This window comes from Propithecus coquereli, unplaced genomic scaffold, assembly GCF_000956105.1.
Source record: "Propithecus coquereli isolate 6110/MARCELLA unplaced genomic scaffold, Pcoq_1.0 Scaffold117, whole genome shotgun sequence".
In the NCBI taxonomy this organism is placed as follows: domain Eukaryota; kingdom Metazoa; phylum Chordata; class Mammalia; order Primates; family Indriidae; genus Propithecus; species Propithecus coquereli.
The window spans coordinates 493370-506536 of record NW_012135747.1 but is presented as its reverse complement, the minus strand read 5'-3'; the positions used below and the strand labels follow the sequence as shown (position 1 = coordinate 506536).

Sequence of the window (13167 nt, the reverse complement as noted above, 5' to 3'; positions counted from 1 at the left end):
CAACTAAAAACATATAGAGAAAAAATTAGCCGGGCATGGTGGCGCATGCCTGTAGTCCCAGCTACTCAGGAGGCTGAGGCAGGAGGATCTCTCGAGCCCAGGAGTTTCAGGTTGCTGTGAGCTAAGCTGATGCCATGGCACTCTAGCCAGGGCAACAGAGTGAGACTCTGTCTCAAAAAAAAAAAGAAGAATTGAGGGTGGCTTCCTTCCCTCTTCCTAATGAAGTAAAAAAATTCACTGGGCAGCCTTGAGGGGAGCAGTAACGGAGGCCGGGGCAAGAGCAGGGTCAGAGCAGGGGGGCTGGGCAGGAGGTCGGGAGACCGGCCACAAGCAAGGCATGAGCGGGGGGCAAACAGGTAGATACCTTGAGGATAAGGAAGCCAGGTTTCTCTCTGATGGACAGGAGGTACAAATACAAAATGGGGAAAAGCTATTGTGATAATGAATCCAAATTGAAACTATTGGTGTGAACTTCTGCCTAACAATGTATAGAAAGTGACTGAAATAAATATAGAAGCGAAGGTCTGTCCACGGAGAGGGCCTAGGAGCAGTGACACCCAGTACAGTAAGCACACCTAGTGCTGAGACCTTGGCTTCTAAATACTGCTCTCTACTAAAAAGAACCCTGGAAAAATAGCCAATTCCAGGAAAAACACAAAGTAGACCATTGCGTTGTGTAGGAAGTGCTCAAAGAACGAATGTGTCAAAAGGACACGGAAGCTGGTTTGGAGGAGCTCCCCCTGACCTGATACGGAGCAATTTGAGCATCGAAATAAATGACAATGGATTATAACCACTGAATAAAGTACAAATCCATGAATCCACCCAGATATAAACAAACAGAGAGAAGAGAAAGCTCTTACCTACAGTAGAATGCCACCTTATAAATGCCGGAGGAATGATGAAAATAGAAAACTACTTTTGGCAGCCAGTATAGCTATTCAGCCAAGACACATCCATGGATGGTAAGCCTAGTACGTGAGAGTTGAATAAGGAACGGTATATTTACAGACTGTTAAAGCATCTCCACACAAATTACTTATTACAGAGGAAAAAAAGGAACTTCATAGTAGAGAATTCTGGCAGGCACCATCTTACTCAAGTAAGCAACGTTAACATCATCTGTGATGGGACAAAGAAGCATCGTGTGCTACCCAAGAGGATGCAAGGATAAAAAAGACATCGCTTCTGTGGTCAACCTGCCAAAGATGCAGATCCTGAATCTAATCTTGAGGAAGACTGGACAAACCGAAGTTAAGGGGCATTCTATGAAATGACTGCCCTGTTATCTTCAGAAAGGTCAAGGGCGTGGAACACAAGGAGAGACGGGAGCTGTTCCAAGTCAAGGGACAACAGAACACGGCAAGTGGGTGCAGCTCGTGATCCCAAATTAGATCAGCACTGGGACGCTTGGTGAAATTGGATGGGGATTTCTGGGTGAAGGGTGTATGGACATTCCTGAAACTTTTCTATGAGTTTGAAATTGTTTCAGAATAAAATTATTTTTAAAAAGCAGCAGGTGTATCTTCTCCTCTCTCTCTTCCCCCATCCACCAGCCAGGTACAGAAGACCAGGCAGAGGACTCTGAGGCCCCAGCCTCAATGACAGAGCCACAAGAGGGAAGGAGCCTGGGTCCCTCAATAACTATTTGTACAAGAGCCAACCTTCTTTTCTTGGGAAGTACTTCCCGATAGGACTCTGGACTTGAGTAATAAACAACCTTCTATTGCCTTAAGCCACTGAGATGGGGGGAGGGTATCATTTTCTGCATTATCCTAACTCACTCATTTAACGGCCAGCTGTACCTCTGCACTTGAGGTCCCAAACCCCTAAACTTGTCAGTCACCCCACTGTTATCCCAGCCTGAAATCCAGGCACCACTGGACCATTCTCTCTGCCTTGGCCCCACATCCACTTAGTTCCACCTCCTGTGTTTTCCCTTGATCTCCCCACACCCACCTGTCCTGCCTTAGCCATCTTCTGTCACCAAAGCCATCATAACTGGTCCCTGGGCCTCAGTCTTTCTCCTTTCCAATGTTCTCTCTACTTAGCACCTTCAGAACCAGCATGTGGTTCCACACTTCCTTGTCCTAGCTCCTGCTGCTCTCAGCCTGGAACACCTTCCCCATTTCCAGTCCACTTGGTAAACCTTCAACTCTTTCATGGTTCAGCACCTGAGTCACCTTGATGAAACCTTACCTGATCCCCAACTCTGGGCCCCCATACACACTCTTCTATGGGCAGAGCTGCCCTGTTCATTGCACTAATGGGTTGACACATCAGTCTCCCCAGAATAGCTTGTGGGTGCCTTGGTACCCACACATGACAGAACAAATCCCACCCCCAGCCAAGTCAGACCTCAGATCTAGCCCCCTGCTACCATTAATTTATTGTAGGACTTCTCACAAGCCAACCTTGCCTTCTGGACCCATTCCTAATCTGTAAAGGGAAGAACCACCATCACAGAACTGTTCTGTGGATGCCCAGAGTTGGCAACCAACAAATAGAAGTTAGAAACAACGTACTGCTTAGAATTAACCCCCAGCTATTCCTCAAATGGCTTTTAGCCTGCTGATGAAAATCATTTCTTGAGGGCCTGCATACAGAGGACCCTGGGCACACGGCACATTCCTGATTCAAAGAGTTGGGCTCAGTTCCTGAGGGTGGCCCTTGCCTCATTCCCCTTTAAACTCCCAACCCCCACCTCCCCTGGGTATTCTGTGAACACCTGCTGCCAAGCCAAGACCACCACCTTCTGGGACCCGCAAGCTACACGAAGCACTGACTGGCGCCACAATCAGCTGTGAGGGCCAGTCTGGGCAGAGAGTATCCTGTGAGCTCAAACCCTGCCAAGAAAGCAGCACAGGAAGGTGGTTTCTTTGCCTGGTGCTTGCCTGTTCCAGATTCAACTCTTGGAAAAAAGGGGGGGAAGGATTTGATATATATAAATACAGAGGTTCTCCAGTGGATTGCGTTTATTCCTATGCCCCAACCAGACATGTCCTACCCCCGGGATCCCTGAGGCCCAGGGCTGGGAACGAAGGCACCGTGTCAGAGCGCTCCTGTCGGCTACAAAGACCCAGGAGTGCAGACTTTCAGGGACCCGCCTGCCCTAGGTCTGGCACAGCAGGGAGACACTTGTTTCTGCCCTTTCATATCCGGTCTTCAGGGCAGGGCCTCTCTGCGGAGGCATTCCGAGTCCTCCATCAGCCCTGACTGAGAGGCAGACAGGAGCCAAGGCCCCAGTGCAGCAGCTGCTCCCGGTGGCCAGTGGCTTCTGGGGGAACAGGGGAGAAACTAGGCCCGGACCTGCCTTCTGGCCAGCACCGGCCTGACAGGCCAGAGCTTTTGTGCAGTGGGCCTGGGCTCCCCAGAAGGGAAACCAACACAGCTGAGTCCAGTGCCAGGGACACAGAGAGGTGGGGGCTCAAGAAAGCACCCCAAAACAGGCTGCCAGGTTAAGGACCCGTGGGGCTAAAGAGAAGTTTGTTCCAGGGCCCAGAGCCCAAACTGCAGTCCGTGGGTGGAGACAGGGAGGCAGCCGAGCCGGGGTGTGCCCCAGATCCTAAGGTCACCATCACCTCGGTATCGCTTCCTACAGCATCAAAAGGTCATTCTTCTTTCCAGAGGGGTGACACAGCCTCAGAGCTTGCTCCTCGGGGTCTTTGCCAGAGGCCGCTGCAGCCGCCACACCACCCTGACCGGCTCGGTAGCACGGTCCAGCTGTCGGAGGCCACCCAGGTCGCCGGTCTCACTGTACCACTGCAGGGCCTGCTGGAGCACGGTGATGGGAATGCTGAAGTTCAGGTGGGGGTAGGTGGCCCCTGTGTTATTGTCCCGGGTGTTGCTGGCGACAATGCCTGTTGAGGAGTCAGAGAGCAAAAGAGGACGTGAGCCAGAGGACAGACAGCCAAATGGGGAAGGGAAGAGGGCCAGCTCCACCTTGGAGCCCCCTGGTCCCCCTCACAGCGACAGAGCTGAGCTTCGCATCACGGACACCTGCTGCCCAAACCCTGCCCCCGTGCCGACTGTGCTTTCTCATAGCGCTATCAGTACTGAACACACCACACAGTTCACTGGTTCTGTTATCTTTCTCTCCAACTAGTGTCAGCTCCACTTCTGTGTTTTGTTCGTGCAGTCTCCCAGTACCCAGACCAGCGCCAGCCACAGAGCAGGCTCGTGACAGACCTGCTGAGTGAATGAATGAATGAATGAATGAGACCACAGATACATTTTGTCTGGCCTGCTCAGTGCATTGATGTGTATTTTTCTTTTAGATAATTTTAGACATACAGAAGCCTTGCCTGAAAAGTACAGAGCGTTCTGTGTACCCTTCATGCAGCTTGCCCTTATGTTAATGTCTTATGTCACCATAAAACATTTATCAAAAGCAAGAAATTAACTTTGGTACCATACTATTTACCAAAGTGCAGAATTCATTGCAATTTCACAAGTTTTCCCACTGATGTCCTTTTTCTGTTTCGGGATCCAATCTAGGATCCCACATTGCATTTAGCTGTCACGTCTCCTAAGTCTCCAATCTAGGCCGCTTCCTCAGGCTTTCCTTGAAAGCCACATGTCCTCACGTCCTCAATGCATCATGTCTAGGTATCCGATGTCTACATGTGGCACTCGTGCTGCTAATCTTGGTCACTCGGCTCACATGGTATCTGCCAGGCCTCTCCACTGTAGAGTTACTATTTTCCTCTTTGTAAGTGCTAAATATTTTAGGGGAGATAGTCTGAAGTTATGCAAATATCCTGTTTATACTAAAACTTTTGCCCACTTTTGTCAACTTTTGCATCCAGGGGTAGATCTGTCTGCAGCAATTCCTACTGTGGTATCCTAATGGTGATTTTCTATTTCCCTCAGAAACAGAAAGGCTGTTGCTTGTCTTCATTTTAAATTTATTTGGGCGGGGCGTGGTGGATCACACCTAGCACTCTGGGAGGCCAAGGAGGGAGGATCACTTAAGGAGTGGTCACTTAAGGAGTTCGAGACCAGCCTGAGCAAGAGCGAGACCCCCCGTCTCTACTAAAAACAGAAAGAAATTAGCTGGACAACTAAAAATATGTAGAAAAAATTAGCCAGGCATGGTGGCTCATGCCTGTAGTCCCAGTTGCTCGGGAGGCTGAGGCAGGAGGATCGCTTGAGCCCAAGAGTTTGAGGTTGCTGTGAGCTAGGCTGATGCCATGGCACTCTAGCCCAGCCCAGGCAAGAGAGTCAGACTCTCTGTCTCCAAAAAAAAAAGATAAAAAAAACTTATTTGGTTATTTATATCAGTGTGGATTCATGGATATTCATTTTCTGTTGAGTTATAATCCAACACTATTGTTATCCATTTTGTTGGTCAAGTTGTTCCAGTAGGAGCTACACCAGGTTGGCTCCCAGTTCTGTCAACATCTGACATGCCCCATCACTTCTGTTGTTACCGCGTCCTCTCTGGCACCCAAGGCTTATCCTGGATTTTCCCTGCCCCAGTCCTGGAATCGACCAGCTCCTGGTCACTTTTATTAGAGAATGGTATTTAGAAACTAAGGTCTGGGCTCTGGGTATACTATGGCAACTGGAGTGTCACTGCTTCTAACCCATCAGTGGACAGACTGTGTGTGTGCACACACTAACTTATGCACACACATCTGTGTTTCTGCATCCACTTATCTGTACATATGGTTTGAAAAGTCAACCCAGATACGGAGAGAAAAATGGACATGGGAAAAAACTGACAAATGACTCTAACTATTACAAATGAGTAATACAACCATCCTGAAGGGGAAGAAAGGAGCTGACCTAAGTAACTTTGGAAAGCAGTGTTTAGACTGGACACTGTCAGGCTAAAGACAAAAAGAACACAAATACTCAGACACTGAACTCTGGTTGGTAAATTTATTGCTCACAGGGGTATGGGGTAGGAATTCTGAAATGACTATATTTGTATACTAGGGTTAAAGAGATAAGCAAATATTAATATGTTATAGATAGTAAGAGCAACATTTCTCATTACAGGAGAAAGAAGGAATGAGGAAAGTTAGAAATAACAAAGGCACAAACCCTGCAGTGCTGGACTGGAGCTGGAGGTTTCTATATGGACTCATGGTTTGCTTTTTTTAAATAGCTAAACGGAATTTTTTTTTTTCCTGAGAGAGTCTCACTTTGTCACCCCAGCTAGAGTACCAGTGGTGTCATCGTAGCTCACAGCAACCTCAACACCTTGGGCTCAAGCGATCCTCCTGCCTCAGCCTCCCAAGTAGCTGAGACTACAGGCATGCGCCACCACACCCGGCTAAATTTTCTATTTTTAGTAGAGACGGGGTCTCTTTTGCTCAGCCTGGTCTTGAACTCATAACCTCAAGCAATCCTCCCTCCTCGGCCTCCCAGAGTGCTAGGATCACCAGCATAAGCTACCATGCCTGGCCTCAGACTCTATTTTTTAAAAAACCTGAATGTTACCAAAATTGAAAGATTTAACCACCACATATGGAAAAAAAAAAAAAAGGTTCACAGCTTCTTGTGAAATATTAGAAAATGAGCCAAGACAAGGCCGCCATCCTCTGCAGTTGAGTAGCATGTGCCCAGTCTAACTGACCTGCCCCCCACTCCCTGTTGTCTTCTCTCACTCATTCATTGCTTCACCTGCCAGCCTCTGTAGGCTTTTGAGTTTCTGATCCTTGGACTAATCCAACTCCTGAACTTCACAGATCAAATGAGATTAAGTGACTTACCTAAGGTCCCAGAATGGATTAGTGGCAGAGAAGGGACCAGGGCCCAGACCTCTTCCCTCCCAGCTCAGCATCCCTCCCTCTCCACCCTCAGGAGCAGAACAGCCTGAAAACCTTGGCTACCTAACTCAAAAGGTGCACCACCTTCCCAGACAGAGGGTGCTCCCGGGCTGGATACGAGCACTCACTGGGTGGGAGTGAGGCTCTGCAAGGGGGAGGGTGGGAGAGGGCCAAGGAGCCAGTTACCAAGAAGGTTCCCCGAGTGAGCGGAGAAGAGAGGTCCCCCGCTGGAGCCGCCGTGCACAGCGCATGTGGTCTGCAGCATCACTGGTGTGTCATCCACCCGTACCACAGCCGACAGGATGCCCGAGGTCACCGAGGGCCCACAAGCCTGGCCGAAGACACCGAAGCCCACCACGCTGACAGCCTCACCTGCCAGGGAGGGAAGGAGGGTGAAGCTGGGACTCCTCTGTTCTGGCAGGACTCACACACCCAACCCCTATTCCCTTCCTCTCCGAAGGTCCAAATTCCCTCTGCCCTTGGCGCTTCAGCTCAGAGACTCCCCACTCCATGGAGCCTTAATCAGGCCCCCGGCAGGAAGAGGCTGGGAAGTCCACTGAGCTCCTAGCACGGTACGCGTTCACCTACTTCTGAGCACCAGCTGTTCCTCACTCCTCCTTCCCCTGCCAGACTGGGCAGTCACTTTTTGGGGTCCCTAGCACCTAGCTAAGTGCTCAGTGAATGTGTGTGGAATTAACATCCATCTCCTCCTGGGACTCCTAAGAAGACTCTGGGTGAGAAGAAACGGTGATCCTGCCTATAAAGCAACCACCACTCTCCTTTCCCAAGTGCTTTAAGTGCACAGGGCAGAGCACGCGGCTAAGTGCTTTACAGACAGCATCTCAGCCAGTCAAATGCACGTTACCCCCATTTTACGGATGAGGAAACTGAGGCAGAGAACAGGTCTGTCCAAGGACCCAGGGCTAGTAAGTGGCAGAGGAAAGATGTCAATCCAGAGTGCCTGTATTCTTCATCGCCATGTCACACTACCTCCACGAAGTGGGACATCCAGTACTTGTGTGGCAGCATCACTAAGCCTGTCACTCAAATCCAGCCCCTGGAGCCTCCAAGGTGCCACACACCTCTGACCAGCTTTAGGTGTTAGAAGGAGCCCCCAAGGTCCAACACCCCCACACTACACTACTGCAGGCACTCAGGGAAGGGGCCTCACCCTTCACAGGTACTCCACCTGCCCCAGCTCCTTGGGGATGTTGGCACAAGCAGAGAAGCCCCCAGGAAGAACCTTGACCAATGCCACCCTGCGTCCTTAATTCAGCGCGGGTGGGGCAGGGAGTCCGGCATGCTTAGAGTGCCCAGCACTGATTCTCCTTCCCAAGGACCACCCTGGACCAGAGAGGCCCTCCTTCAGGATGTGCCCTTTGTCCTCTACCTTCATGAAAGTGCTCAGCGGACACAGGCATGGGGACGTCGTCCAGGTCCTCCTCCAGGCTCACTACCGCTATGTCATAGGGAGATGTCTCCTGGGTGGCAAACACCACATGTCCCCAGATCACCGCATTCCTAGGAACGAGTGAGACAAATGACAAGCTAGACCTTTTTGCGCTTGGGAGAAATCCAGAGCTGAGTGACAGTAAACGTCCTGGACTTGGAGTTAGAAGATTGGGTGTCGGCCCTGAAACCTACCAGTCAGGCAACATTGGGCAAGTCACCTAACCATTCTGTGGCATCTCCAAACGTGATTTACAAACTGTGGAGTACCTCTAGGTAAAGCTTCTTGTACCTCACCATGATAATAGACACCTGACACTTAATGAGCACTGCAGCCCAGGCCCGAAGTTAATGCTTTGTGGACATAGCTTCATTTAATCCTCACGACCCTATGTGCTAGGCAATGGTATTACCTCCATTTTAGATGGTGCAACTGAGGCCCAGAGAGGTAGAGCTACTTTCCCAAGGTCACAGAGCAACTGGAAGGAGCCAGGGCAAACATACCAGCACATTTCTTCACTGCCTCATTGATACCCTCAACAATCCCATCAGTTGGTAGGAGAGACAAGATGTGTTTTCACCCCTACATCGATGTTAGCACTTCTGTAGCACACTCCGTGCAGGCTCTGTTCCAAGACTTACGTGTCAACTCGGGGGGAGGTGGCTTACACGGATTAAGTGACTTGCCCAAGATCACACAGGGGTGTCCTACTACATGCTCTGTAGGAGTGCCTTCCAGCAGACCTGGTGGTTTCCTTAGGAGTCAGGTCAGGGGGAAGGGGGAGGAATCTGGGAGACAAAACACAGGGAAATCCTCATCATTAGCCTTCCCTAGAAAATCATGGCTGTCCTGCAGGCTGCCAGTGGGGACCTCTATGGCAAAGCCGGACTGGTTTAGCCACACTGGGCTAACCTCAGGGATTCAGGAAAGAGAGTTGGAAAGGCCTGGGCTGCAAGGCCGGGTTAGCATTAACACCAAGGTGCCTCACTACTTTGCTCTGGCCTGAGTTAAGCACTTAGGGCTGCAGGGGAAACAGAACAGGTACTAGAAAACCAAGCCAGGAAGTCAAGGCCACTGTCCCCACCATCAGAGCAAGTGGAAGTACAGGAGGGCAAGGGTGCTTTTCTCAGCAGAGGGAACAAATGACTGTCAGACATCCCAACCTGGCTGCCCACCAGGATCAGCCCACTGCTATATTCTAATTAGGAGGAATCCACCCAACACCTGTAATTTTCATCCAGAAAGGATGCTCTGGCTATGCTCTAAAAGATAAATTGATTAACAGGCCCATCTCGTTACCCCAGGAGGGCAGTCCTGGGCCCCTGGGACTTCACCACTTTCAGGGGAGAAGCAGGTAGGGTGAAGGAAGTTCTGTTCAAGGGACCAGATAACAGTGGGGTGTGGGCCACAGGGTTATGAGACAGAGAAGCTGCCTAGAAGGAATTCAGACTGTGAGGGGAGCTCAAAGACGTCCAGTGCCGGATGCAGGGAGCCTTCCAGCTGCCAAATCCAGAGTTGCTCGGAGCTTAGCATCTTGCCCCAGCTCCCTTAATCCCCCCACGGGGGTTCTGTGTGTAAAGGATGAGGGGAGGGTTCCAGGTCTCCACCCACACTACACGCCCAAAGCATCAGCATGACACTAGAAGAAAGGCCTACACAATCCTCAGAGTGGAAGGCCTGGATCCAGACCTGAGACCTGGTAAGGGTAGAGTTGGGGCAGCCCTGTGGGTCTTACTTGGGGGTGGCGGAGCGGACCAGGACCCTGGTTGCCTCCCGAGGAGCCACGTGCCGGCAGGTCACCACGAGGCGGGGCGCCATGGCCACTCCGGAGCCCCATACGGTGCCGCACTCCACCAGCACGGCCGCGGCTGCCCACAGGGGCCCGGGATCTCGGAGGGGCAGACCCCACGGGGCGCCCACCTCGGGCGGCAGGAGGGCGGCCAGAGCAGCGGCACCTGTTTGCAGACGGCCAAGCGCCGAGCGGGCGGCGCGGAGGAGCGGGGCGGCGGCGCAGAGCAGCGTGAGGCCCACCCACTCGCGGGCCTTCCAGCAGAGTGGAGCGGCCACCAGCGCCACCAGCGCCCCCGCGGGCCGCGCAGTGAACACGCCGCCGCCCTCGGTGCCCGGCAGGCAGCGCGCATCGGTGAGCAGCAGCGGGCCGGCCGCGTTGCTGAGCACGCCGCGGCTGAGCGTGTTGAGGAAGATGTCCGGGCAGAAGGCCCCGAACGGGGAGCCGCAGGCTAGCAGCGGCGCGCCCTTGGGCACCGCCCCGAGAGGGGCCACGGCCACTACCGGCCCGCGCTCCTCCGCCGCCTCCTCCTGGCCGGGCCGCAAGCTCAGCAGCGCGAACCAGCCCAGCGCTCTCAACTGATCCTCCTCCTCGTCCTCCGACACCTCGTCGTCCGGCGCTGCGCTCGCGAAGCGCCACTGCTCGGCCGCCTCGCCCCCGAAGAGGCGCGCGAAGTGGGCCCGGAAGGCCGGGCAGCTCAGCAGCAGCAGCAGCTCGGCGGGGCGCGGGGGCTGCAGGGGCCGCCCGCGGGGCCGGGCAGGCGGGCCCGGTTCGAGGCCGGCGCACTGGGGCGTGCACAGCCCCGGGAGGCCCCGCTCCGAACGGCTGGCGGGACTCGCGGCCGTTGAGCCCCACTGCACGTGCAGGCGCAGGTCGTCGCTGCAACTGTCGCCTGGCAGGTAGGCAGCGCCAGCTTCGGTCAGGGCCCCGCTGCCGGCCCGCAGGAAAGGGGCGACGATACCCCCGTGGCACAGCACCAGGCCCGGGCTGCGGCTCAGGATCACGCCGCTGCAACTCCACGAGCCCGCCTCAGGCTGGCCGGCTCGGGAGGCGCTCACCACGCAGCCCGCCTGCTCGGCCGCCCTCATCGCGGGCCCCCACTGCCGCCCCATGGCCTCCGGGACCAGACACCTGCAGCTTCCCCGCGAGCGAGCGGGCGGGCGAGCCAGCGAGCGACTGCCCCGGACCGGCCCCGAAGGTCCCAGATGAATCCGTGCAGCGCCTCCCACAGATGGAAGCGGGAGGCGCAAGCACTGACTCAGGCCTTCCTCGTCGAGCCCGATTGGCTAAGCCCCAACTGACCCGACCCGATTGGCTGGGCTTCTGCCGAACTCTGATTGGCTGCTGATGCTGACTCCTTCCCCCGCCCTCTTTGGTCGTCGCACCTGTGGGACCCAGACGGCGCAGGCAGCCCCCGGTATGAGCCCGGCGTGTGTGACCCGCATGAGGCGGCTCAGGGAATAGCGGGAGAGGAGGCCGGGTCCGTCCCGGCCCAGTCTCTCCCGTTTGTTGGGCTGCTGGAGAGGGAATAGAAATGAGGGCTGACGTGGCTAGACTTGTCCAGGCCATGACAGGACCTGTTAGCATCTGCCCAGGTCTAGGCGACCTTTAGCCTCTGACCCCTAGGACAATCCAGACCAAGGAAATCCTTGGCCGAGTCAGTATTTTGAAATTTTGGAAGTAAATCCTACAGCCATCCACTAGGGGACACGGAGCTCTCAGGATTACTCCCAGGACTTGTTGCTGCCCAAGCCCCAACATGACAAATCTCATGAAAACTGGATTTGCTCTAAATTAAATTGCCCTTTAAATTGACTATGATGAACAGTAGCTAAAGTCAAAAATTTTAATCATACAACCCTAGCCAGAATGGAAATAGTTCAAGTTTTGGGGGCCATACAATCTTTCAAATAGTCTGCATTTGTTGCATGCAAAAGCTAAAGGAATGGCAGTGGCTGTGTTCCAAAAAAACCTTATAGACATTGAAATTTAATTTTCGTGTGCCAAAAATAGCATTTTTAATTTTTTTCAACCATTTAAAAGTGTAAAAACCTTTTAGCTCACAGGCCGTACAACACACAGGCAGCAGGCCGGATTTGGCCCCTAAGCCATAGTTTGCCATATGTAATTTAGGCTAACCAAACTTTCTTGACTTTTCCAAAGTATCCTTTAAGACAGAGAATGAACAAGTATGGTATGGTACGGGGCTTTCGTGATACCCCAAAACAGTCACCACAAGCTAGACATTTTACAAAGATCTGCTTTACCGCTGTATCACTAAAATATGTTTTTTATTAAGATTAGTATAGTACACACCTGTGTTAGTATTAATGAAAAACTATTCAATTGCTACTTAAATTCCATGAATTCTTTGAATTAATGCTGTTTGGTGTAGCTCCAGCACAAGACGTGGACAATGTTCCCAGGGCTCGTGGACAATGTTCCCAGGGCTCCCAGTGACACAAACCTGTTTTGAGAAAGGAAAACGATTATCCGTGACAGTATGAGGCAGGACTGAAATTAAGCAGTCTTGCCATAGTAGACACTGTCTTCTTTTGGCTCTGTGACACAGAAGATGGCTTGATCACAGCAATTATCTCTTAACTGTCCCAACTTCTTAGCAATTAAAGCTTTCATTCCTCTCTAGAGCCCAGTGATTTTCCCTTAATGATGATCAAGCCTCCAGCATGAACTGTTATGCGTCAGGCTTTTCTGTATTTACAGCAGACCACAGTACAGAAGTCCCAAGTCACAGCCAGCAACAGCCAAAGTGAGACCCCTTGAGTGCTAGGCTCATTGACTCACGACTTTAATCCTCTTGTTCCACTTTGCCTCAAACAAAACAAACTCATTTACCTGTAGAATTCATGGCATCCTTATACAGTAACAGAGACAGGACACCCCCAACAATTTAATTCTTGGTTGAAAAGAACCTGTTGCATTTTGGTGCCCATTCTATTTGTCCGAGTACTTTAGTTTTGGGATCTCATTTGACGTTTTCTAAAAGCAAGTCTTCCTAAAAGCCTAGTAAATGCACAAAGAACAGATTCCTTCCCCTATTTTACCAAATGTGGCATTCAATTGATTCTACTTTTGTGTTAAATAATGCATGAAACACAGCTAAACTAGACTCAGCCCTTGCAAGCACA

At 52.1% G+C, this 13167-nt stretch overlaps 1 protein-coding gene across 1 annotated transcript; it reads right to left on the bottom strand.

Annotated features, from left to right (window-relative positions):
* Positions 1-2979: 2979 nt before the first annotated feature.
* TYSND1 (trypsin domain containing 1) lies at positions 2980-11177 on the bottom strand. Its single transcript, XM_012658709.1, has 4 exons — positions 9965-11177; positions 8170-8300; positions 6966-7151; positions 2980-3860 (listed from the first exon to the last, which is right to left on the bottom strand). The coding sequence occupies exons 1-4, from the start codon at positions 11128-11130 to the stop codon at positions 3643-3645; spliced, it is 1701 nt and encodes a 566-aa protein (XP_012514163.1). The 5' UTR covers positions 11131-11177; the 3' UTR covers positions 2980-3642.
* Positions 11178-13167: the final 1990 nt, after the last annotated feature.